The sequence below is a fragment of the Embiotoca jacksoni genome, unplaced genomic scaffold (genome assembly GCF_022577435.1).
Source record: "Embiotoca jacksoni isolate LCO1_2020_lvr unplaced genomic scaffold, fEmbJac1.0.p SCAF_13, whole genome shotgun sequence".
Classification (NCBI taxonomy): Eukaryota; Metazoa; Chordata; class Actinopteri; family Embiotocidae; genus Embiotoca; species Embiotoca jacksoni.
This window is the reverse complement of record NW_027185263.1, coordinates 15,162,587-15,189,878: the sequence shown is the minus strand read 5'-3', so window position 1 is coordinate 15,189,878 and position 27,292 is coordinate 15,162,587. Positions and strand designations below refer to the sequence as shown.

The 27,292-nt window shown below is 39.8% G+C and overlaps 1 protein-coding gene across 5 annotated transcripts; it reads right to left on the bottom strand.

Moving 5' to 3' along the window:
- Positions 1–677: 677 nt before the first annotated feature.
- kcnip1b (Kv channel interacting protein 1 b) lies at positions 678–23,365 on the bottom strand. Of its 5 annotated transcripts, XM_069146852.1 has the most exons (9): positions 23,102–23,361; positions 22,371–22,615; positions 4,605–4,729; positions 4,340–4,409; positions 4,179–4,249; positions 3,982–4,089; positions 3,793–3,897; positions 2,504–2,566; positions 678–2,255 (listed from the first exon to the last, which is right to left on the bottom strand). In XM_069146852.1, exons 2-9 carry the CDS (start codon positions 22,456–22,458, stop codon positions 2,208–2,210), a joined length of 678 nt encoding a protein of 225 aa, XP_069002953.1. In that variant the 5' UTR covers positions 22,459–22,615; positions 23,102–23,361; the 3' UTR covers positions 678–2,207. The 5 variants fall into 5 exon arrangements, with proteins under 5 accessions (XP_069002953.1, XP_069002950.1, XP_069002951.1 ...); XM_069146849.1 differs by having other exon boundaries at positions 4,179–4,409; positions 23,102–23,365; XM_069146850.1 differs by having other exon boundaries at positions 4,179–4,409; positions 23,161–23,365.
- Between the last annotated feature and the right edge of the window lie 3,927 nt (positions 23,366–27,292).

The following is a 27,292-nucleotide window of genomic DNA, read 5'->3' as shown; positions in this document are numbered from 1 at the left end:
TCTTTCTGTAATTTTCACACTTGGCAAAGTCATCTGGCGGGCCGAGCTAGACCCCCCTGGCGGGCCGGATCCGGCCCGCGGGCCGTATGTTTGACACCCCTGCCATACAGCATGAGTGATGAGCATTAACTGAAGGTGATTAGTAGTGGGAAATTGTTTTTTTTTTAATTTTATCTGCGCTTACCAGGATCGTTTAAGAAACTCATAAAATTACATGTAAGTCAGATGTTTTTTTCAGTGCATGAACTTTGTTTCTGTGTCGGTGAAAATCTCATTTTGAAAATTATTTTTTGGACTTTCAGCGTGGGCATAGTTGTATGCATGCTACAATAATAAACAGTGTTGAGGAGTAACTGGTTACATATGATTAAGTTACAACATACAGGTCAATGTAATCAGTTACAGCTACTGAGAAAAATATGAAATTACATTACTGTTATATTCAACATGTTGCTGACCTTAATGTATAATGTGAGGTCTGACTTTCTAATAATTCTATTTTATATTTTATGCAAAGGCTGTGCCATATGATTCACTCTATTTTCCTACTAATTGAACCCTTTAGTGACCTCGTGAGTGTGTTTCCCATTTAATTTATCCCCCTCTGTATGCTAAATGACAGTTAAGTTATACATTTTTGTAACAGCATACACAGTGTAAAGTAAAACACCACTAAGTTTAAGAATTTACATATTTATTCTTATGGCTTAGAATGAATCTTCTGTTTGTGAGACTGAACAACTCTAATCCAAACCAAGATATCAGAGATCAGAGTCTCTGATGCCACACAGATGTACCTCACAGCAAAGAGCTGCTCCACTGACTGCAAAAATAACAGGGATTCATATTTTAAACTACTATAGCCTATTGAGTTTTCTATTATGGTGGTGCTTTCAAATAAACCCTGACTCACAGAAAAACCATCAGCAGGCCGGCAACTGCAGGAGTTACCCAATTCTGTCCATACCGTCTGGGTCAGTGTGATATTGCAGTCTCAGTTTGGATGGAGGAGGCAGTGCCAAACATTTTTGATGGAGCTGTCCTCAGTGTCGTCCAAATATCAGATTCCGACATTCTGACATTCACTGGTATTTCCCTGTAAGATTACTGGAAACTTTCTAATTATAGCAGGATTTCATTACAGCAGCTTTCATCTGATTGTTTCTGGCACAAATTAGCAAGCTAAAGATGGTTTGTGTGTCGTCACGGTTACCATCTGAGTCCCACCTATCACCTGCACGTAAAGATATTCTCTTTATGAGCCTCTTCTTATTCAACATCTTTGTTTTGCTGGCACTTCAGATACAGGATATCCAAACTGTATGCACATTTTTTACAGTATCTTTTTTTTTTTTTTACATTTTCGACAATACACTAATTTGACCACAAGAAGCAAAGCAGCAGGTGAAAATATAAAAGAATGAATCCATTTCTTTCTCAGTTCCAGCAGACACACACAAAAAAAGGACAGACAAACACACATACCATAGTAAGACCCATGAAATGTACTGTTTTAGAGTAATTTCACTTTCCACTGTAAGATTTCCACAGATTTAACAACAGGCATACGACTGACTCAGCACGCAAGCGACAGCCAGGAAAACACAAAAGTACAGGGGTCACTGCATCAGTGAAACCAACACATGACATTGGAAATATCTCAACGTGTCAACCAATAGATGCTTGTCAGGACTATAGATGTCCTTATGGCCAAATTTCCTTAATGTTTTGAGATGAAACAAAAGCTCTTGCGAAAGCATGCAATCATATTTTGGCAAACAAGAATATCTTTTGGCAAAAAATAAATATTTCAACTGGTTGGACACGTTGCTCCTCACTGGTCAGGAGCAGCCTTGTAATGATAGGAGCTTTAGTAGATCAATCTTTGTGACAGGGCTGAGAGTGGTGTGTTACTGTCCAAGTCTGTCCCATCAGTCACTTTGTGTTGTGTAGCACAAAAAAAAAAAGAAGAAAAGCCTCGACAGGAAGGCTGAGAGCGTTCTAGTCCAAATCCCTTCGCTCAAGTCATTGTGAGGGATTCTGGCGGTATCCGGACCACGGCCGGATAAAAACGGAAAAGCGGAGGAGAAGGAGGAGGAGAGACTGGATGTATTGCAACATATGCACGCATACACACACACACACACACACACACACTCACACCAAGCCCTCTCATTTTCCACGTCATCGTCTCGTCTCCACTCGCCCTAAATCACGTTTTCAAACAGCTGCATGGATCTCATCATGGTTTCATCCTGGGGGGGGGGAGAGAGGGAAGATGAGTGATCATGACAGAATGATGCATTTATCTACCAGCTGCACTCTAATACTGTGTATTGTAATGGATAGCCAGTCCTACTAACAGCAGTGTAAAGATTCCCACTTAGGTGAGTACGTGTATCCAAACCTTCACTGTAAATACAAGTCAAGTAAAACTGTAACGATGTGTTTCTTTAGATAATCTTCCCACTTTTACACAAAACAAATGTAAGATAATACACACCTCTTGGCAGGCTATGACAAACTCCTCTAAAGTCACCACTCCATCTTTATTCTTGTCCATTTTCTGTGGAAAAACAGGAACCCAGTAATGTTATTATTATGTTCTGGTGGAAATATGGAAATAGCATTTCATGTTGCATAAAACTTTGCTGGCACAAGCTGCAGAATACTGTACACACTAGAAAACAATACCAAAAATAACATGGTGACAAAGTTGCTATGGACTGCAGGGAGTGAGAACGCTATTGCTATATATCGTAATCCAAAAAAAGTAGTGAATGCAAAGTGTCTCAATAAAAGCAGAGGTTCTTTATTTTTTGGAAATCACAGAGGTATTATATTATAAAAGACATTATCCATCTGATTGTTTTCCCATCATGCTGTGTAAACTCAGTGGGTTTAAAATCACCTGTCACTGTTGACAAAAAGATTGACTTTTGACTCCTATTTATGTTCATCTTATGTATTTTCATTAACTGTCTAAAAAGCCTCCAAAATTCTGCAGCCAGAGCACTGACAGGAAAAGAGATTATATATCTGCCAGATTAGCTTCTATTCATTTGCTTCCTGTAAAATCAAGAATGTAATTTGAAATCGTTCTCCTTACCTAAAAGAACATAATGATCCAGCTCAATCATATCTTAAAGACCTGATAGGACCATATTATCGTAATAGATTCTCTCATTCCCAGAGTGCAGGCTGACTTGTGGTTCTTTGGGTTTCCAAAAATAGACAGAGAGGCAGAGCCTTTAGCTATCAGGCTCATCTCCTGTGGAATTAGCTCCCAATTTGAGTTCGGGAGGCAGGCACCTTCTCTCTTTTAAGATCAGGCTTAAAACTTTTCGATTTGATAAAGCGTATCGTGACGGCTCACTCAGGTGATGCTGCTGTAGGCCTGGCTTCTGCTGGACCTCCCATTTCACTCTGCATGCGTTTACGTACATGCTATTATTGCATGTCATCAACTCTGTTTCTTCTCTGCCCCCTCTCCTCCTGCACGTATCTCCAGCTCTATGTTTCTGATCTGCAGTTACTGGCTTCACCAACCTGCCCAGTGGTTATTATTTGTTGTCTCTCTATGCTGTTCTTTTCTCTCTGTGCTCTCCCCTCACCTCAACCGGTCGAGGCAGATGGCCACCTACCTTTGAGCCTGGTTCTATTTGAAGTTTTTTTTTTTTTTTTTCCTGTTAAAAGGGTTATTTTCCTTCCAGCTGTTGCTCCTGTGGGAATGACTTATGGTGTGCTTTGACTCTGTATGAATAAAATAAAATGTAATTTTTCAAAAATAACCTGAAAAAAGGCATCCACATGCTGCTGTGGGACGTCTCCCTTTAGTGCAGGGTAGGTGTACTTGCCCATCATGTCATAAATGGCCCTCACGATCTCAGTCATCTCCTGCAAGAACAGAAGATTCACAGTGTGCTGAGACCTTGAGGCGACACATGAATCACAGTTCAAACAGCGACAGCGTCGTCTCACTTCTCTGTTTATGAATCCATCTCCGTTGATGTCATAAAGGTGAAACGTCCACTCTAGCTTTTCCCTCAGTGTTCCCCTCAGCAGAGTCGACAAGCCCATAACAAAGTCCTGTCAAGAGTACAGCAGGAGACATAAATTCACTATACCTGCACAAGACAGTAAAGAAATAAATGATACTTCTGCACATTTTATTTTACCTTAAACTTAATGGAGCCGTTGTTTGTGGTGTCAAATGTATTGAAAAGATAATGCGCATACATGCTGGCATCTGTAACACAAGAAATGGACGTGTAAGGTCTCCAAATATTTAAAAAGCTTCGCAGAGCAATGAAAGAGATTTGAAACCAGTGCACTTTACCTCCATGAGGGAAGAACTGTGCATAAATGTGTTTAAATGTCTCCTCATCTACGACTCCACTGGGACATTCCTGTGGGGAAGAAGATTGTTACGCTCAATCTACTCCGTGAAATTTCTTTTTCTCTGTTTGGTGCCGTCTTAGCTGTGTTACCCTTATCATATTCGGCTCTGAATCTTTTAAATACAAGCATATTTTAGCACATTAGCCATTTGTTTCATGACATTATTTTGTGTTCTAAAATGAAATCAGAAAGTGTGTGATTACATTCTTAAAACCACGATACAGGATCTGCAGCTCCTGTTTGGTGAAGTTAGTTTGGGCCTCCAGTTGGTCAAGACCTTCTGGCCTGTGGCACACCGTCGTCATCTCCAGCTCATCATCTGTTTTATCTACAGGGAGGGGAAAAAGAGAGCGAGAGAGAGAGAAAGACAGAGAGACATGTTGAACACTCAAGCCTTCTATAATGCCTGTTTAAAAAAAATCTCCCAGTCATGTGAAAAGTGTAACACAGAGGAAAGAGACAAGTCAGCAAAGCTTGAAAATGTTAAATCGGCAGGAAACGTATCAAAAATCGGACAAGACAGCACAGAGGAACGCTCACGGAGGTAAAAAGTGAAGTGGAAGAAAACTAAGGCAGGAGGAGGTAGAAAGGGAGAAGGAGACGGATTTGAAAAGAATGTACTCCTTGACAAATTAGGTTTCCTAATAGGAGTTGAAGTATTTTATTAATGGCAACATAGTGCGCAGTACTGGGTGGAAATGGATGGCAGTTAATGATGTGAGGAGATGCTTCCTCTGCGGGCAAGTGTTTGTCACTTTGACTGTCTCCAGCTACAAGCCAATACTAACATCCCCAACATCCGGCGGTTGGCACAATCCACACACCAATGAGCTAACAAACACGAACAAATGTCCAAAAGAAAACACCCACTGGCAGCTGCAGTCCCCGAGAGAAAAGTAGGGAAGAAATTAAATCTGAAGCCGTATAGTGGAGCAGCAGGATGGCTTATTTACACCAAGTGGTCTGCAACTTGTACAGTTGCTTTCATATCTACACTGGGCCTGAGATATAACCAACATACTTACTTGTAATATTGGATGCAATATGTTTGAATGAAGAATTTTAAAACAAAAATGTGAACAAAATTCCATAAATCCTCTCTAACACATGAGAGGCTCCCAAACTTTTTAAACCAAATACCATTTAGCAAACTAAATTTTCAAAGCACTACAGATATGAGCCATTTATTTCATAAAATTAAATTCACTTAACCATGCTTTAGAATGATTATTATTTAGCTTTAGAAAAGTTAAATAACAACAACATAAGATTCCTGTTTCAAAATCAAAGAATATATTTACTGTTTCAGTGGCGCTATTCGGCGGCTAAACTGATGACTCATACAACCTGTCAGGTCCAGTGTTGCTACTTGCCTCAACTGTTTTATGGACCCGGCAGCCATAATAAAATAATTTAGATTTTTTTTTTTTGACTTCGGGCAGTTGCAGTGCACTTGTTATAGGCTTTCCAGCAAGGCTGCTGTAGCAGCAGGTGGAGCATTGCGGACCACAGGTGGTACACGCACCACAGCTTGGGAATCTTTGCTTTAATAACTTGACAAATGCACACATGCAAGTTTAGACAAGTTTTGTAATCCTGCCAGAATAATTTGGCTCAGACAGACTCAAAGAAAATGAGATTGAAATGATCCTAAAAGTCTTGCTTTTTTGGATGGCGGTGATGACTCATTCATTTCAACCCATTCATCAGTGGTGTCAAGATTAATCCTCAACACCTGAAACTGTATCCAGTATCATGCATCATCCGCCAGGGGTGATCGTTATTTTAATTTCACATCAAACATCCTGTTGGTCGCCCATTTTTTTAGCACAAACTGTTCTAACAATAAGATCCAATTAGTTTCTTTGTGTGAAACTAATTGCTTCTACTTTCATCTTTGAAACATCTTCAAAAAGGATCCTTTTTGTTATGTATTACTTGCAGCTATATGTATGTTTCCATGGAGTTAAGACTCAAAGCAATAGTGTGGTGTGACTTATTATCTGAAAATACATGTATTACTTCCTCTCAATCTTCCCTCCATCTTCCTCTGAAGCTCCAGCTGCCATCTCACTGACTCTTGTTGTCATGGCGATAGACAGCCATGATAAGTGTTAGCAGGGATGTGCACACTGGATGAACTAATTAAAGGAAAAACAAAAATAAGGAGACAAACACAGTTTGTGGATTTATTTTCCCGGTGACTAAAAGTGTCTCGTTACAAGACAACAAAGCTACAAAGGTGTCACCCATCTGCGTTAATGCTTTGCGTCAGGTTGCTTTGCTTTTCCTGCAGGGTGTGATAAAACGAACAGATGAAGTGACATGAGGCTGCGGAAATGAAACGGGCGTTCCGAGGGTTGATTAGAGGAGGGAGTGAGAGATGAAGAAGGAGGTGGCAGAGTGTGAAGCAAAAAGGTGAGGCGAGAAGAAGAACAAACACACGGCGGGGTGAGAAAAACGACAGGATTTAGTGTATGACAAAGACTATTGATCTCAGAAGCAAGATGAGCAAGGCGGATATATGGGTGAGCTGCTCATCTTTAACCACCCGCTGGTTTAAAACACTTATAAACAACGGATTACCAGATTATACTCGTTACTCTTACAAGATTCTGACTTTCAACCAATATTACCTGTGCTGATTACCAAAGAAGGAGCCCCTACATGGTGCAAAAGCTCCTCTGCACATAAGCAGTATGAGCGTGTACTGAGAGGGAAGTGTCATATGAAAAAATGATGGAGATAATTAGAAGTGTGTATCAACTCTGTCACACTGTTAATGGCAAATGCTGCAGCATGTGCAGCAGTTTGCCTTGTCCCGTTCGAAGGTAAAATGATCAATTTAGTAGCTTCTCTAATGATCTCTGCTGAACAGATTGTATCTTGTTTGTTTAATCCAGCGGTTTTGTCGTGGTGACTAAAGGTCCAGGTCTAAAGGTTCACTGTGCCGGGTCAAGAAAGAGTGCGAACAGTACGCCTTCGTGCCAGCAACAGTCACGGCCGAAGGAATGATCTTTTTCAGGTCGTCCGTCTGTCCATCTGTCCATATGTCCTATTTTTTGTGAACATGTCAGGAACGTGTTGAGGAAATTTCATCTAATCTGACACAAGTGTTCACTTGTACTGGAGGATGACCTGATTGGGTTTTTAGGGTAAAGATTAAGGTCACTGTGACCTCACATCCTGTGCCACTCTTGTGAACGCAATATCGCAGGAGCGCCTAGATTTTGGTGATCAGAGGTCAGATGTCAGAGGTCAAGGTCAGGGTGACCTCACGAAACACATTTGTGGCCATAATTCGAGAATCCATATCAAATAAATTTCGTACAAATATCAATATCTGAAGCGCTGTCTATTGTCATGGTTACAACTTTGTGCTCTCAGCCTGAGCTTCGTTGACACGTGAAGGACTCCTTCACCGTCATTGCTACATTATACAACTACACTACTAGTTGGAGACTATAATTGTAGTTTATATTTAGTTTTCTGTCTGGGTGTAAAAAACAAGATATAACATAAAGAGCCAGAGCATCTGTTTGAAGCTCATTTGTTGCTGGCCGTAGCCTCACATTTACTTCTTGATACAACAGTGGTGTGTCCCTACATTTCAAACTACTATTTTAATTCTAACAACACATTTTTCTCAGAAGTTTGTTCCAGAATAATAGCAGCTATTTTGAATTGATATTTTTTTTTAATCCTGTCTGTTCCTTTAAAATCTTCAGATTATGCTGCAACTCTCTTCTACCGTGCATTTTTTGTTTTTTCAAACTTGTGATTCCTGGCAGACGAGATAGCACAGATGTATCCACCAACTGGGTGATATATAGGATGACTGTACCGGTGGCCAACGACACAAACAGCAGGTCCTTCTTCTTGAAAAAAAAACATTTTCTGGTTTACATGTGTACCATTCATTCACTGTGCGATACCGTGCCCTGTAGTTCTAGTTTGTTCTTTGACTTGCCTATGTGCCCAATTACTGCTGCTGCTCCCTCCTGAGGATCAAGGGTTATCGGCCTCATCATAGCTCGTAAAACTGCACAGCAGGCAGCACAACACACTTTTTAAAAGGACAACTTTCATGGAGCTGAAAAAAAAAAACCTGGGATGTCCTGTTTTGTTGAAATGCTTTTATAAGGCTTTTATCAAAACAAGGATTTAATATCGTTAGCGTACAAAGAAAATAGAAAACATTGCCCTCTTCTTGTGGCGTGTGTTACATCGATGGCAGAGAGTAACTGCTTTGTTCGCAGCTTTCTCGTCATTTTTATTTCGAACGCTGCTATAAATCCATCATTCACCGTGGCGGTGTATGTGCTCACACTCTCCTTTTCATGCCCCCACAACCCAGTCTCCATGACAACGGGTTCTTCAAGCATAAGGCCAGGGAGAGGTATGATATGTGAGCTGCGTGCTAATTCACATGCTCCCGCCTGGACCCTCGTTGTGGCTCTGTGTTTGTGTTTTTCCTTTACTCTCTTTCACACACACACACACACACACACACACACACACACACACACACACACACACACACACACAAACACACACACACACACACACACACACACACACACACACACACACACACACACACACACACACACACACACGATGACAGAGTCAGGGGCAATGATTATGCTCTGTGTTTATTTTCAAGGACATACTAATTCAGGGCATCCTGTCGTCCCTCCATCACCACCACACTACACAGTACCTCACAACTCAACCTTTGGTGGAGGACTTGTAGCACTTTTATCCCTGACAATTATGCAGCCGCTTAATCCTTCAGTGGATATTTTCACTTCAAAATTTCAGTTTTTCCGTATAAATCAACATCAATGCTACCGCTTAATGCACTTTAAATGTACAGTAGAATCCATTTAGTGCTATTTAATTTGATGTATGTATCATTTAGTAAATGCGTTATCCAGCATATTTGAGCTGTTTGAGCTACTTCCTTGTTTAAATCATTTAAATCACTCTGCAGAAACTGGCAAAAAAAAACAAAAAACTTTTTTTTTTTTTACATGTAATAAATGTGCATAGAAAATAAGATTAAAACAAGTGTGTATTATTAATTACAGCTGGTCTAAGTTATTATCTGAATGTGTTATTAGCTGGTCTAGTAAAATGATTTCTCTGTGCTCTCTCCGTCTCAGTTTAGTGTTGCTTTCTGTTGCTCTTTTGTCTCCTTGCCATCTCTTTTTCTGACTAATGTTGACGTACCTCTGGATGGTCTCCTCTGTTTGGTTTGCATGGTCAAAGTGCCCACCACTGCGCCCATTGTTGTCGCCGTGGAAACCAGCCCGGTCAAACAAGCCCAAAGAGTAGTAGTCCTCTATTTGTTCCACGGTCTTGTCAGCCTTGTCGGTCCTGTCTTTATCTCTCCCGCCACAGCTCTGGATCTTATAACCGGGGGGGGAGTTTGTGCCCCTGTTATGTCTTCTCACTGGTTTCAGATCAGTCACTGGTGGTGGTGGTGGGAAGGAGTGTGTGTGGGGGGGATCTCTTTCTTTGAGCTGATCTCTCTTGAATTTCTGATCCCTTTCTCCAAACGCACACACACGCACACAAGCTGCTCCTGCCTTTCTGCGCCACTCCCTCTGTGTGCCTCACTCTTCTCCTCTGTCAGCCTTTCCCCCTTTCTCTCCAGCTCCCTGCCTCCTCATGCCCTCGTGTTTATTGTGGAGCCCTGTGCTCAGTAATAGCACTTATACTGACAAGTGAGTGGTGGCAGGTGGAGAGCATCCATTTCAAGCTGACACATGTATCATTTGTTCCACATTTTATGTACCTATTCTTTTTTTCATTATATATTTTTTCTCTCCACTGTCCTGAACATGAACACACACACTCACGAAGCTCAACGCAGCGGTTAATCATGACTTTCGTTCAATACTACTTCAATTAGCACTCTGCTCCCTGGAGCTTGGTGTGTACCATAATGAGCATGGAGATATATGTTAGCAGTGAAGGCTGGCTGTGTGTGTGTGTGTGTGTGTGTGTGTGTGTGTGTGTGTGTGTGTGTGTGTGTGTGTGTGTGTGTGTGTGTGTGTGTGTGTGTGTCCTTGTAAGCTCACCAGTTTTGTGGGTTGACTTTTCTCTCACATTAAACTACGTTCTAACTGAGAACTAATGATTTCCTTTCTTCCTACAGTGCTATAAGCAAGAACATTCGAGTTTATTGGTGTCTGTGAATTGTTGTTGAACAGACTGTGTGCACTTGGGGAAGGAAAGCAGTGGGAATGAGCAATGCTTGTTTTCCTCCAAACACAGAGCATTAAATGAGACAGAGTTGGAGGATGCAGAAGTCTTTAAAAGTGCTCGTGCTGCTTAGACAATTAAACAGGTCTTATGATGATAGTACTGTATCTCAGGGGTCTCTCACCATTTCTCCACCGAGAGCTCCTGCGATCGACTGGTTGGAGACCCCTGCTGTAGCCTATATTATAATTTGAACTGTTATTTCACAGTGAATTCGTGCTGAGAATTAAAAGAGTTTAAAGACATTTAAAAGTTTTTAGTGTGTGTATGAAGTGCATGTAAAAGCATGGAGTGGAGCACAGGAAGTGTGAATGTCTTTTTAAATATTCCACTGGCTGCAGACCAGAAATGTAATGTCTCTCCCTCCCTCTTTCTTTGTGGGTGTATGTTTGTCTGCATGTGTGTGTGTGTGTGTGTGTGTGTGTGTGTGTGTGTGTGTGTGTGTGTGTGTGGTGTGTGTGTATGTATGTATATATATATATATATATGTGACAGATTCAGAATAAAAACTCTCTTAGTATAAAAAATTAATGGAGTGCCATTTTTTCAATGCCGTTACAGCTCCTTGTTTCTTGAAAGTTGCGTTCTATGTCTTCTGTGCCCAGCAGTAAAAAAGTCATGTGAATGGAGCACAGTGAAAAAAACAAAACAGATCTACAATGTATTACGAGACAATGTAAAAAAAATATGCAGTCATTCATAAACTGAAGATTTATTTCCTCACATGAATAGAAAGCTTTGAAAACTTTGTGTTTGTCTACACTGTGTGCGTGTGTGTGTCATTCCTGTGATTGCTCAGGTGCATGACGCTGAGGTCTGAACTACCCATGCACTGATTAATTAAACATACAGTCATGCATAATTCAGACAAATTTACACTCCTCTCACGCTATAGGTCGTCAACATTTTCCTTACAGCCCTTTTCCTTTTTGCATCCTAATTTCATCCACTCAAATAATAATACTAATTTAAAAAAAAAAAATATCTATATATATATATATTGTGTCATCTTTATCGGCCATTTGACAGTGATGCAATGCATTTTGACTTTGATGCATTCTGTGCCGTGACTTCTTACTTTTACTTCAGAAAGCATAACTAAATGTTTCTAAGTGGTGACACAGATATTTAAACAGGCCTTTATTCACTGCTCCTCCCATTGCAAAGAGAAATAGGCCACCCCCCCTCCCTCCCTAAACACACACACACACACACACACACACACACACACACACACACACACACACACACACACACACACACACACACACACACACACACACACACACACACACACACACACTTGTAGATAGGGAATTAAGTACAAGTAACCCAGTATAATCCCCACGACAGATGTTTGCCATCTGGAACTGTCTCTATGCACCATATCACCCTGCAACGTCACCAGCACCGAGAACCCTGCACTGCAGTCTGGCTTTATAATATGCTCATTATCTTTTTGCCAATTTATGAGCTACACGCACTGGCTCACCACCAAGGGGCTCACTTTAACATTGTACTGTACTTTAAGCTCTTATAAATAAAAAAAAATTAAAAAAATCAGAATAGGTTGGAACAAACACATCTCTTAACATCACATACAAAGTTTCATCTGGTGATGCTCACTTTATTCAGTCTGTAGTAACAAGGCGATTACCATATATGCAATTCACATCATTTATAATGCATGTTTTTTACTGTTTTTTATTTAATGTTTTTTACTGTAATGTTTCCTTCTATTTCTGAAAGTGCTCCACTCTCTCCCTCTGCATCCGTGTACAGTGTCAGAAGAATATACTGTATAACTGAACTCATTCATCATATACAGTATATTCTCTCTCATCTCAATCAGGGTAATGAAACTAAAATACACCTTTTCCAAAGCTGACTAAATGAACTTTGGAAGAAGGGAAGAAGAAAGTCTTTTAATTTGAAGGACAATCATTTTCGCTCCTTTCTGGCCTGAAATGGCCGTTTCAGACTTGATGAAGTGTCTCTCTAGTCTGGTTACACAAGAGCTTGCATCATTAAATAATTTTGTCTCCACTGCTCTCTTCTTCACCTTAACATTGCCCTGTCATTGAGACACTCCATATTGGAGTCAGTCAGGCTTTATAAGATGACTAAAATGTGGGAAAAGAGCTTCAGGACAGCTTTTGAATCTACTATAACCTTTGCATGGAGGAAGAGGACAAGTTTGGAATGATCTGTATATTTTCACTTCATGTAAAATTGTACTTTATGGAACATTTGGACATAATAATCAATTAAGTTACTCATTAAAAACTAACAAAAAAAAAATGTATAAGCTGCTTTTTTCTCTTTTATGTCATTATAAGGTAACCATCAAGCTTTTAATCACTGACTATTGATTGGTCAGACCAAACAAACATTGGACATTTTTAGATAATCAATTAAGCGAGTGACTGAAATAATACCTGTTTGAAATGTCTTTGTACCAATCTTCGGTCAGGTTTCAGTGAGTGGTTTTGCAAAGACAGCAATGATGAGTTTGAGAAATCGGATCCAAAAAAAATACTGAAAATTGCCCAATAAATACTCTATCTACAGCATTCATCTACACCAAAATGATAAACATCCACTAAAATATACCACTGGCTCTATTCGATGAGATACAGCAAGATCAAAAAAGTAGCAAATCAACTTTTCACCTTCTACAACAGTCTGATTGATGCAAGTCAGCACTGTCTCAAAGTAACAAGTAAAGCAAACCAGGAAAGCAAATATTGTCCTCGCAGTGATGGCAGTTGTTTGTGAGCCTGCTCAGACCACACACACACACACACACACACACACACACACACACACACACACACACACACACACACACACACATTTTTTAACTCCCCAAGCAGTCAGGAGGCAGCACTGAGTCCAGTGTTGTAGTGTTCATTATTGAACAACAGGTGGCAGCAGAGTACAGTAACTCCTCAGCCAACAACTAGTGTCACCATTGCAAGCACATTTTGCTCTTAATTAAATACACAAAGAGCAAAAATCGACAGAGTATACCAACATATGAACGTGTAAGCACAAGTAGTACCTCGCTAAACGTTACACATCCATCACCTCTCTGTTCACTGCATCAAATGGATTCCTATCAAAAGAAAAATTCTTCATGTAAATAGTGAAACAATGTTCCTGGACAGAATTAAAGTGCAGAATGAAACACAGAAACACAAGAGAGGAAGCAAGAGCAAGAGATAAAAATAAATCTGGAAGAAGGCGGTTACATAAAAGTATGTAGTGAAGAGATGTAAAAAATTAAAAGCAGAGACACACTCTGTCAGCTCCAATCCACCAGCTTTTACAGTCACAGGAAAAAAAAAAAAAAGAGGGATGAGAGGAGGGAGCTGACAAATAGGTTCTGAGGAGGGCAATGTACCAATAAAGGGTAATACCGAGGTAAATCTGCTGTAGTTTTGCTCAGAATAGATGCTATACATCAGAGGGGCCTTGAGCCACAGATCTGAATCTGTCTCTGCAGAGCGGGGTGATGTGACTCTTGCTGCAAGGTTATGCACTTAGAGGACGTGCGTGAGTGGTAACAGCGAGAGACAGGCGCAGCATGAGGCCGGATGAGAGGCTCTCTGTCGTCACCTGCACTCCTGCTGTTTCCAATCAGAGCCAAGTCGACACAAAACATAGTGTAACTGCAAACACAAGAACGTGCACATGACGGGGGAGAAATATTGTGTTTTCTGCTATATGAACATTATTTGTAATCTGTTTGCCCCGCTGTGTCTCTTGGCCACAGTGTAAATAAAGATGGCAGCCAACTGTAACCCACTGTGCAATATCTATTTGTGAGAACCAAAATAAAAATATATATTGATGTTTCTTTTCGATACGGGTCCATTTAAGATTATGAATAGTTTAGCGTATGAGGGCTGGTAACCAATCACAACCTTTCCTGGTATGTTATTGCTTAATGTCTGTTGGAAGTTAAACAAAACGTTTCGATTGCTGAAATGTTACAGTTGTCAGCGTATCACCTTAAAAACTATCAGCAAACCTTATGGAGAGCCTGATGATTTAGAAAATACTGTTTTTGAATGTTCAGGCCGCTGTTTAAAAAAAAATAAAAAATAAAAAAAAAATTATAATAATTCAACAGCAATGTTCATTTCTTAAATTATAATAAAAGATTGTAAAGACAGATTTTTTTTTAGAAAAACTGATTTGAAGCACCATTCCAGTCAACCTGATAGTGAGCAATAAAGAGGGACAAAGGAAATAAAATGCTCACAGCTGGGGAAAACTTTAAAACTTACTTTTATAATAATTAGTTTTGAATCTAATAGCAATATTCCTGTTTTTAATCCAATATCATGTGACCACATTTTACAGCCATCTAACTACGGCATCTTGGCTCCTGATTCACCGTAGCCCATTTAGTGGCAGCATAATTGATCATCAAAATTTATCTAGGGAGCAATATGGATTAAACAAGTACATCTTGAATAAATGATCTGTTTGCTCTCAGTGTCCCACTATCAACAACCATGTCTTTTCAACCAGAACATCACAAGATGGAGTTTATGTTCTATTTTTCATAATCATCCATTAATAATCATTTCTTTGTTATTGACTAATTGCTCTCTTTAGAATCAGGTTTCAGTATCTGTGTATTTAAAAGTTTGACCCAGTTTTGTCCCCCGTTCAAAGCTGCACTCTGCATGCACGTGTGATGTGATTATGCTGTGCAACATAAACTTTATTTGTGGCAACGACCTGCAGTTGCTTTGTGTTTTTCTTGTATTGAGCAGTTTTTCCATGACGCAGCAAGGACAGACTGTATTTCTGACTACCTGCATTATGCAGCTGCTACTCTTTATCTTGCAGAGGATGGAGTGTTTTTTCACCCAGAGGGTTAGAAGAGTCTTTGACTCATGGACGTACTGTACAGCTTTTAAGTGGCATGAAACTGCGCTCTGTGACCCAAATGTAATGGTAAACATAACAGTTGGTGTGCTTGTTACAACTGATTATGATGATGAATACAGCATTGAATCAAGATGTCATGCTATGATTTAATTCATATTATGGCAGCTGGTGTTTTCAATTAAGATCACTCCTCCCAATTCAAGGACAACATTGCACATAAGGTCTTGCTGCAGGTAGACATTCAACTTTTGACATTAAACATGTCCATGCATGAGCAGTTTCATGTTTAACATTTACTTGTAAACTGATGTTTTTCATATCCTTCATTTTATCTAACCCTTGTTTTCCAACCTACATTTTAAATACATCTCCACACTTATCAGTCAGACACATTATCAGTCACATCCCCAAATGAATCCAGAAGTTATGAGTACTGTCTTGATAGTGTTGTTTAGACATCATAATGAAGGAAAACTTGAGCAGCAGCAGTCAGTTATTCCAAACTTCTTCTGTTTAAAAAAAAAAAAAAAAAAAAAAGAGAATTTCTTTCTCCTGCTTCTTCAGTTTAACACAACAAGACTAGCATTCACATGAAGTTTCCCTTGTTTACAGCTTTATAGTTGATAACCAGACCATTCTTACAAGCAAAAGACGGTGAAACGAGAGTATAAAGTTCAGAGTAAGAACTCGTCGGGGCCTGAGAATAACAGAGTATGGTCAGCTTCAGGCCCGAGGCGCATCACCACCCCTGTTTCCCCAACTCTGGCATTCCCAGTGTGGAACATTTAAAGGTCTGAGATAAATATATACATGCTGCTGAACTTGTGTGTAGAGCATTTTAAAGGTGAACACGCAGGGCTTCATAGCTCATTTCACTATGTATATAAATGTGCGCAGGCAAATGTGCATTAGGCATCAAACCAAGCTTGTGGTGATACGTGTTTGAGTCAAGGGGGCTTACACTTTTCAGTCCAAATGGCATGCTTGCGTGTGTGGAGGCGAATGTACGTGTGTGTGCATATTTTCATGTTTTCTTCCATGCATATGATAACATGCGCTGTTCCTGCGCTGCAATCTGCAGATGGTCCTCTGAGACATGATTAAGAGTAAATTCTGCAGAGAAAGGTATCAAGAGACTTTTTTCTCGCATGCTGCAACCCTGCATAGCACGATCGACTCTTTCCATATGACCACGGAAATTAAATGGAAGGCTAGAGATGTTTATCACTTTGTAAAGACAATTTTTCCAAACATCACCCAGTAACAGGAGTCCTCTGCCCCTTTTTGGTTGGGAACATAGCTTTGTTGACATTTATTGCTGACTCATTCAACCCGTCATCTATCACATCTTCATAACTATCAAATTAGAATCATTGATTCCAGAAGTGCAAATGATTAGAAACTCGTTTGACATCTAGAGTCAAGTGTTTCATCATTCCCAGACCTAAAACGCACTCTAGGACGTTTGGGAAAAAAGCTTGAGGATGCCTATGAGTCTGCAAGGGATACTAAAGAAATGCCCAGATTATTAGATATAAATCATTCCACTTTAAAGAAAATAATCTACAAGTGTTGTGGATTTCAAACGACAGTTGGTCCAGAAAAAACTGCCCGAGCAAAATCAGCCCAAGAGGAGACCAACCATTGCTGAACCAAGTCTGCAAGAGACCCAAGTTTCATCACAGGATCTGCAGGTAACCAACAATTGTTGGAGTCAAAGTGTGTCTACAGCCAGAAAAAGATCACACAAACCTGACCTGCATGGCAGACGTGCCAGGAAAAAGCCACAGCTGTCTAAATAGAACATAAGAGCCAAAGTAGTTTGCCAATGAACACAAAGGCAAAACCCTTTTGGAAAACGTTTCGATGAACGTACGTTTGGCCACAGTAACAGTGGACATGTTCGAATCGCATAACAGCTGTGAAGCATGGTGGTGGAAATGTCATGGTCTGGAGGTGCTTCGCTGCTTCGGTCAGCTGTCTGAAAGTTCTCGCAACAAGAGAGGACAGCAGCAAATCCACCAAGGAATGTCTCAAAAAGAAGGCATGGAGGGGTTTAGAGTCCTAGATTTGAATGCTATTGAAATGTTGTGAGAGGGTTTGAAATTGGCGTGCAATGAAACCCTCAACCATCTTGCAACTGAAGGCATTTGGCTCAGAAGAGTGGTAAAAAGTGTCAGCAAGGTAATGTCAGAGACTAATGGACAATTATGCAAAACCCTTACAAGAAGTTATTCTTACTAAATGGGGAAATATGAGCTTCTGACATGAGGGGTTTACTTTTTCCACAGAAGAATATTAGATCTATTGATTTGTTTTTAAATAAATGATTGGAAATCTTAAGTTTTCCTTGTGATGATGTATCAAAAGTTAAACCCAAAACCTGCAAACTTGTACTATGCACTTAGATTCCCAGATTTTTTTTACTCCATGAACAAACACCAAATGTAAGTCTTTAATTTCCTGATACTGTAAAAAGTTGGTTTATATCAGTAAGGCTATAAACATTGATTTACAATAGGGTGAGAAATGATAATGTTTTTTTTGTTTTTTTTACCATATGTGGTTCAATCAAGTGTTGCTCAAATACACATGCTAAAAAAAAAAATTACATATTAGTCTTTTATTTTTGGACTTTATGACTCTTTAGTTATTAGAAATTAGTTATTTCTGGAATTCTATCATTCATCAACACAATAATATACAGTATTGTACAATACAAAGCAATCTAACAAAAATATACACAAAAACATATTTGTTAAGTTTTAATTTAGTCTTAAAGCAGAACGATATGAATTTAACTATATTTTTGCAGCTCTATAGTTTTGTATGAAATTTCATTGTGTAGTAGTGAAAGTGCTAGTGTGTCCGCCCCTTTTAAAACTGTATTTACAAAGCTCGTGTTTTTTCTGAGCTATCACAACAAGAATATAACATTGCATAATTCACAATTGGAAACAGACATTAAATTATGTGCTGTTGTGCCAAATTTTTTTATTTCTTGACCAAAATTATGGAACTATTGGGTCTGATTTTCGACTATTTCCTAACATACTATTTTCACTAGATGCTCTTAATTAACTCATTTAACATTGAATTAAGGAACTAAACAAAGACACGGCCCCTGAGGAATCCAATGCACGGTCATCTTAACCTTGAGTCAGAAAAGGTCAGGGCCATGTGCTGCAATCAGCAAAGCACAAAAGAACATTTTGGGAGAAGCAGCAAACATGTGCAGAGGAACAACCGCCCGGCACCAAACGCTCAGTAGAATTCACTCTCCATTTCATCGGAGAGAGCAAGACTACAGTATAAAGAGTGACAGAGAAACAGAGATCATCCTGAAAACAGTTTCCCTATTTGTTCTTCTAAATATTAGAATCAGATTACATTTTATGAGTAATTAGTCCAAGCAGTTAAGGATGAGCTCTTTACTATAAAAGTTGATTTGGAATCAGTTTCAGTATTTAGACAATAGTGACGTTTAGTTGCATCGCATGACCTAGATAGTCAACCCATGCAGCCATGAGTAGGCTGTATTGTTCCCAGAATAGCAGAGTAGTTGACTAAGCCACCAGTTTAAAACTCATCTCACTCCCAGCAGACTTCATTGCATTTATTCACTGTTATCTTGTTCCCTTCTTTTAATTACAGATGCAAAAAAAAAAAAAAAAAAGTCTCCACTGCTCTGGTGGACAACCGCATCACAGGTAACGAGGCATAGAGTTTGGTCGGTGGATTTTTATGAAAGTAAAACAGAGTACAAACTGAAATTGGAGGGATTTCTGCTTTATATTGGAAGTAATAATATTGTTGCTCCTGCAAACTATGTATTTACATTTTTATCAGGAAGCTATAAACAACCTGCTGTATTTGTACAAAGCTTGCTACAGTGGAGAATTGATAAAAGTAAAAAAAAAAAATCATTTTTAAACATACCTGCAGGCTTTGCCTTTATGTAAATGGTGCTCCTTTGTTTGCTTTGTCATGTGTGCAAGAAATCAAACCTTGACAATGCGTATGCTTGCAAATAATTTAGAGGCTGGTAGTGAGAGTATCCAAATGGTCAGCATAAACCTGAAATTCACGGCCCGTAGTGACTGTTTAAATGACGCAGTGGCTGCACCTGCACAAATACATGCGTGTAGGCTTAGTTTTAAATTTATACCAGACTACAAGTTTTTTCTGAAAGCGAGGGCAGAGCTGTGTTTATCAGTCGTGACTGATTTACGTCTGCCCTCCGACTCGGTGACTCAGCATTTGGTTTATTCAGCTAAGGTGAAAAGTAACTTTCACCGTTGGGATGATAGAGGTTGTGAAATGGAAGAGTCGGACCTTTTAACACGGAGACAATGAAGAGGACGAGAGGTTTAGATTGCATCATGAGTGTTGCTGATGGGTGTGTGTGTGTGTGTGTGTGTATGTGTGTGTGTGTGTGTGTGTGTGTGTGTGTGTGTGTGTGTGAGGATCATGCTTCCAGGAACTCAACATCCAGCTCATACAGGAAGTCCTGAGGCCTTGTTTCACAAAACCTAGTGAAGTGATTAAGCTGGGATTTTCCAGATATCCTGGCTTAATTAAGCCTTAGCTTGGTTTCACAAAAGCAGTGGCACATAAATTACTATGGAGATTTAGTCTGTGAAACTAACCTGGTCCAGACCAGGCTAATAGCCAGGCCTACTTAATCCTGGTGCCTTCAGTCAATATTTACTCTGATCAAAAAACTATTTCTTACAGTTACTCCCTGTCAAAGGGAAGTTTTTCTATAAAATAAATAATAAAAGAAGTTGACCTTTATGAAGACTACTGTTTATATTATTACTTAATAATGCATCTTGCCTGGTGAATAATACAAGTACCATTTACTTCCTCTGCTCACTTTTAAGGCATTAATGTGTACAACTGATAATTAGAGCCATAAACACAAGTTTTAGTTAAGATCTGTGGTTGGTAAATGTTTATTTTGAAGGAAACAACGCATTCAGTCAGTCCACTATGGTCTGCCACACCTTTTGATGCTCTTTTATTAAAGCAAAAGTGGTTCCTTTATTTACATATTTTGTCCTTTTCCTGTTCATATGCTTCCATTGATAGGTGTTTCTCATTGGGATTTAAGCATATGACACGCCTCTTTTCCATTTCTCCATCAGTGAATCTGTGATCTGCCTCGTGGTCTTTTCAAGACAGCCATGAATGCACATTTATCTGGATTAACTACACCTGGCTTGAACTAGCCGCACTTGATCCGCCAGGCTTGGCAATTGTGAAACAGATTAAACCAGGATGCACTGACTGGGCTAGGTCAAGCCTGGCTTTTCTCTGTTATCCTGGATATCTTAATTCTGCTTTTGTGAAACAGACCCCAGGAGTAATCTTTGCGCCAAAGCCAACGCTACTACAGTAATCTATCATCACATTGCAAACCCAAAGAAACCCTTAACACCCAAATAAACCCTACCAGTCTCCCTTGGTGATAAATATCTGTTTGCACTTGAGAAAGTGAATAGAATTCATTTTTGAGGAAGCTAGAATTGTTAAAATTTGTATTGGTTGTAAAGTAGGTCAAATTTAAACTGAGTCAAGACAAATGCAGCGAGGGCATTGAAACTCATTGCATCTCAATTAAATAATTGCTATTTTTGTTGCAACAGTGCAAAATCATGTGAAAGGGGTGGTCTGCTCTGCAACTTATTTGAGTTGTGACCCCCACACTTACAGAAAAAAAACATGAATTTCACGTGCTAAAACTCATGTGATCACATACATGTAATCATGCACATGTGAAACATTTCATGGTGTAATTTGTGAAGCCCATGTGAAAACATTTCCCCATGTTATCGGAAGGTTTCAACATGTATCATATATGTGATCACGTGTCCCACGTGGAAAACTGTAAGGGCCCTTAAAATGAAGCAAGGTCTTCTTATGTCCTATCAATACTGCAGGAGTTTTGGTGTGGACGTGAACTCTGAAGTTGTAAGCAGTTCAGTGAAAGAATGAGTTTCTTTTCAGGTTGTTTCATTTGAAGACGTTTAAATGCCCAACAGATGCGAGAACATATATTTAACAAATAAAAATTGTGCAACAAAAATATCTCATGACTCCCATCTATCTTAAGGTTTGGGTTTGGAGCCACTAGCCTCCACATTGGGAGCCACAGATCCTCAAACCTTATCCGGCTCATCTGATCGGTCTGTATAGCTGCCACAAACACATCACCACTCAGTACACAAATCAAACACTATTGTGAAAATATTCTCTGATTGGCAGCACAAGCTCCTATATCAAACATTCAGATTGAGAAGTGCTGCATTCTAGCATCAAACTGTGTTCAATTTAAGCCTCATTGAAACAACAAAAAAGAGGTAATATTGTTGATATTCTTGTGAACTTAAGCCCACACAGACTTAGAGTTGTAAAGCAAAGGCTCATGGTTTGGCTCAAGGACACCATGACAGGACACATGGCTGTTGATGAATGAACTCCACTATGGCTGTGGAGGGAACTGTATCTCGCCCTTGACCATATGGCTGCACCGGCTGTATGAAACATGTCACAGCTCAATAGTGGAATACAAATGAAATCTACTTGGAAAAAAGCTTGATAGAATTTGTGAAGTGGGTTTGGAAGTGAAGGAGACTGAAAGACAGGACACCAATTATTTCCACATTATTGCTTGAAACCGTCATCAAATCAAATTGTTACAGATTGTAACATTTTACCCACTTGAACACATCGAATCAAGTTTGCATGAAATATGTGAGTGCATCAGCAAAGAGCCACATTACCTTTCGTGAGGGTTCCTGAGACCAATCTCTGCAGGGACTGGATTAATTTGAGCACCCCCTGCCTGCAGCGGCTGGTACAGCCAGCCATCCTGAGGGAGAGGCAGAGGCAGGTGGGACAGGTGTCCTCCGATATATCTCAGGTGAATGTCTGAGCCTCTTTATTGCGGGATGCGATCCTTATTGCAAAGGAGAATCTGCCTCAGTGGGTTTTGTGATGCGACGTCATAATGTTGATTGATGAAGTCCTTGTGGAGACAAAAAAAAAAAAAAAGACCGAAGATAAATAACAAGTCAAAACAATATATTACAATCACACTCACAATACTCTTCCATGCAGTTACACCCGAGTGCCTGTTAACTTGCCCAAGAGCATTTCACACTCTTATTCATAGAGACTCACTCCAAAGACAGACAGATGGACACCCCCCCCACCCACCCACCCACCCACCCACCCACACACACACACACACACACACACACACACACACACACACACACACACACACACACACGCACACACACACTGTGGTGATGTTCAGATGTAGGTATTAAAACAGACCTATAATTGTCAGAAAGAGACAAACAGGCAAGAAACATTGATTGTAAAGAAAATCCAGATCTCTATGTCAAACTTTTAAAAAAGGAGCAAAGTTGTGTTCCACAGACCAAAATATAAAAGGAGAAGATGAGTTATTGAATTGCCTCCAAAAGTAGAATGTGAAGAGCCTCACCCCCCTGGAAGTTCTATCTATCCATAAAACAGCAGAGAACCTCATCCAGTTCTTCTCACCACTTCTGTCCATTTACTCTTTCCTGGTCCTCCTCTTCTTCGTCTTGCCTTCCGTGCTGAAATCTTGCAAGGCGCCTGCTTCTCCCGTAGTGTATATTTCTGAGTTAGGTTTTCCTCTGAGCTGCAGTGGGAGCCCTGCGGCTGTGGTCTGTGCAGGAGCTCTGCTCTCGGGTGCTCTCAGCAGATCTGTGCTGCAGAGAGTGCCAGCAGCCACCGCTGTGCCCGCCCTCCCTCCTTTTGCCTCCTCACTCTCAGTCTGCCTGATGTTCTTCAGTCTTCCTTTTTTATTTCTAAAACCTACACAGTTGAAGTAACCAGTAAATAACCTTGTAAAGAAGTCAAAAAGGAGGCTGAGGCTGGGTTACGAGGTAAGACCAGAGCCCAAATACTTGTGGTTATAATGAAGAGTTCACTTCTCCACATTGCTATGAAAAAAGTGTTAAATCAATACTTTTAAATAGCACCAACACTTACACAATACTAGAATATACCAAATTTCAAAATATCCTATTACAACCCAATGAGACTTCATGAATCACATCTAGGTATTCCTTATAAACTGAAGATTTAAGGCTATACCATATTATCTGTATGCCACAGTTGCATTGAAATACTTTTACACTCTTATCAGGTTGACTTCTGCTGCTGGTCAGCATAATAAAGTGTTCAAAAGTTGTACAGTAATGCATTAAATGCTGAGTTGAGAAGAGAATGCTGTCTATGCACAGTATGGCAGATCATTTTTCTCAGTGTATATCAAGTGAAATGCTGTGCAACTACAAGCAATTGAGAAATATATGACACAAAAAAAATAATCCTCTGTACAGCCACAGCAGGAAATCTGTAATCCTGAATGCACATTTTCTGTCACTCATGGTGTTCAGACACCCACCAGAACTGAGAAGCTATCACTGAAAGGGAACCTCACTCTGTGCCAAATTCACATACAGCCTAAGCAAGCAATCGCCCATACACACTGTAGTCCAATAAATCTTGAAAAGGACTCTAAAACAGGTTACGTAAGCCTGCAATTTGCTTGTTGGAGACAGAGCTTTTTGTTTCTCACTCCAGTGAACTGGGGAAATGCTCGGGGAGGGCATGACGCAGTGCTTCCTCTGTCTATTTTTCCTCCCTCTCCATCCAGACTTGTCTATATTTAATGCTTATAGATTCTATTTATCTTCTTGCAGTCGTATTTCAGGAGGTCGCTCTCTCTATCCTAAACGTCCTGCATCGTGGAGGAAATAAAGGAAATGACCACAGGAAGACTTTTGCTTTTCGTGACTTGGGGTGGGTTGTTCGCTCAATCCCGTTCAGATCCCAGGAGAGGAGCACTTTACTAAAAGAGTTGCACGGTAAAAATAGCACAGTGCTAGCCACACTGTCAAAAGGAGTCTATGTACTGTATGTACAGGATGTTATTGATTTAGTTCATTTACAAACAGGAAAAATAAGCTGTTAAAGGAGTGCTTTTATATCCCACAGCATGACTCTTACAGTTTCGTCTCAGCAGGGCTTCACAGCCCCAAGTAGCCTTTACAAACATACTTTTTTGAAACAGTGTTAGTTTGTGCCTCTATCGTGAAGGGTGTAAAAAGAAGCATGCAGAAAATGGGACATTATGCAAACCTTAGAAGACATAGACTGTCAGGGAGGGAGCAAGGGGATACACGACAAAGAGTTTAAATATTTTAAAAAGGGTGGGTTAGAGGAGAAAATATAAAGCGCAGCCGATTAGAAGTCCCTGATAGAAGTCAACAAAACAGAACTAATCCGAACAAAAGTGACCCAGCTGAATGACAATGAAGGGGACTTTACTGTATATCCTGGCACAATAACACACACACACACACACACACACACACACACACACACACACACACACACGTGCGCGCAGTTTTAACCATTAATAACCAAAACAGCTACAAATAAATACCGGAAATATAGTTTGCTAACAACTTTATTTACAAACAAAAGTAGAAATAAACCTTTGAAGATAGCCATATAACAAACAAGACGCCTCTCCCACTTCTTCCCCTCCTTCTTTAGCAGGCACTTGGTACACGTGAGAAACTTTAAGACAATTTGGCTTCAAAATTAGTGAATGTTGCCTGTAAATTATAAAATCTCAAAAGGTCAAATTAGGGTGAAAGTGAATGCAAGTGGATATATTACCCACCACATTTTGTATAATTTACCAGTTTTAGTCACATACTTCACATAAAAATGATCAGTAAATGACATTCAATTTGGTTTAAATGAATTAATAACAGGTTAATAACAGTTTTTGATGGCTCTCTTAACAACTCTTAAAAGTGGCAAGGGGTTTAGACCACATCCATGTCGCACCTTTTTGGTGAGTCACAACCTAAAACCTTGTTTAATCTAAAGCAATGCATTGTTTTTAATATCAAATTTTATTCTGTCAAATAAACATTGGGAGTTCAAGAATAAAATAGCATGCAATGGAAACACTAAGTGAAGTAAAAGTACTGTAAATTACTTTTACAATACAGTTTTGAAATAAATGTACTTTCCACCACAGTTACCAATCACCTTGTGAGCCCACAAAGTAATTCAGTGGCATTCTCCTTCATCCACAAACTCATTGTAATCATGTCTGCCCCGGAGAGCTCATTAGCAGCCGTGGTCATGTCACTACACACACACAACCTGGATAATTCACTGGTCTAATTTCTGAATGACCTCTGGGTTGATACCACTGTCAAGCTATTTATGTAGCCCTTCATCACATGCACGACCCCAAACCTTTACATATCATATCATGAAGTATATCATACCAACTCAAACTAATCATGGATCCAACATGCAACCCACAAACGTGAATTTTGTTCTTATAAATCTGCTTCCTACTGGAATTTGAATATGAGCACATTACTGCCTCCACTATAAAAAATTTCTTAACATTAAACTTTTTTTGAAATCCTGTTGGCACCATTTTTCTGGTCAACATCATTAAAAAAAAAACTAAAAGATGGTGAGGAGGAGAAGTAAAATCTTCGATTCATAGTGTCCATGGTGATATGGAGATATTAATAAATAAACTTTGGCACTTGTTTGAGGAAAATGTTGTTGCCATAGTGAAGCAGAGTCCTTAAACAGAAAAAAGATGTTTTAACAGTTTACAAAAGACAAGCTGCAAATGTTTGAGGACTAGCTTTGCTTTGCTTAAAACACAATTCATTCATTCACACGAGTGAGGCCTCCGATTTTTCTATTTCCTCAGGGTTATCTTTTCAGTGCTGCCAGCGTAAAAACAATTGCTGTTGGATGCAGGCGGCCACGCAGCTGAACCCTGCAGCAGCATTGCGTTATTGCCTCCTCCCACACTCTCAGATGTTAAGCCCTCCGAGCCCCCGCACTGAGCATGCTCAGACGAACCTGCTTCTGCATCTCGAGACAGAAGTTTAGCAGTCATCTGCACATGGAGCGATGAGAAGTGACAAGAGCAGTGGGAAGCCATGGAGCTAAGATATCTGGCAGAGTGAGGCAAAGCCAACAGCTAGGCCCACACAAACACACATTCCCATAAACACAAATGAAATATGCACAGTAACATGTTTGGGCTTCAATACACAAGCCAGAATCTCATGATGTAACATAACGTCTTTTCTCATGGACAAGTGGGGTTGTAAACTTCAAAATGAAACTTTAGTTAAGTAGAGGTTGAGTGCAAAATATGATCACACCTCTGCTGCAAGTCATGTAGCTGCAATAAAAAAAAAAGAGATGATAAACCCGAATCCACATAAGACCTTGTTGCAGCAGAGATAATATTATTGAGATGAATTAAAGCCACATAAAAATCTCAGTTGGCCCACAGAATCAAACAGGAAACACTTCACTAACCACAAAACAGGAGGAAAAGAGGGAGCAAAATTAATGGCAAAAAAAAACCCTACAATGGGTCATTATATTTACCAAGAGTAGTTCGATGAAGAACTTCTCTGCAATTTGTCAGGAAAGATAATGACGAAGCTAAACGGAGCTTCAATTAGCAAACAGCAGTGGCTGAATAGCTTATATCTCTGGTTCCAGGGGATGACATACATCCACTGATTATCACATGAAATCAGGTGTGGGTAATCTCACAGGGGGCGGGGCAGACCTG

Coding starts and splice junctions, on each gene's coding strand:
- kcnip1b (XM_069146849.1), bottom strand. CDS start 22,458: ATGGCTGGCTGTACCAGCCGCTGCAGGCAGGGGGTGCTCAAATTAATC. Junction 3,898..3,981: donor ATGGATTCATAAACAGAGAA/GTGAGACGACGC, acceptor CTGTTCTTGCAG/GAGATGACTGAGATCGTGAG. Junction 2,256..2,503: donor TTGTCATAGCCTGCCAAGAG/GTGTGTATTATC, acceptor CCCCCCCCCCAG/GATGAAACCATGATGAGATC.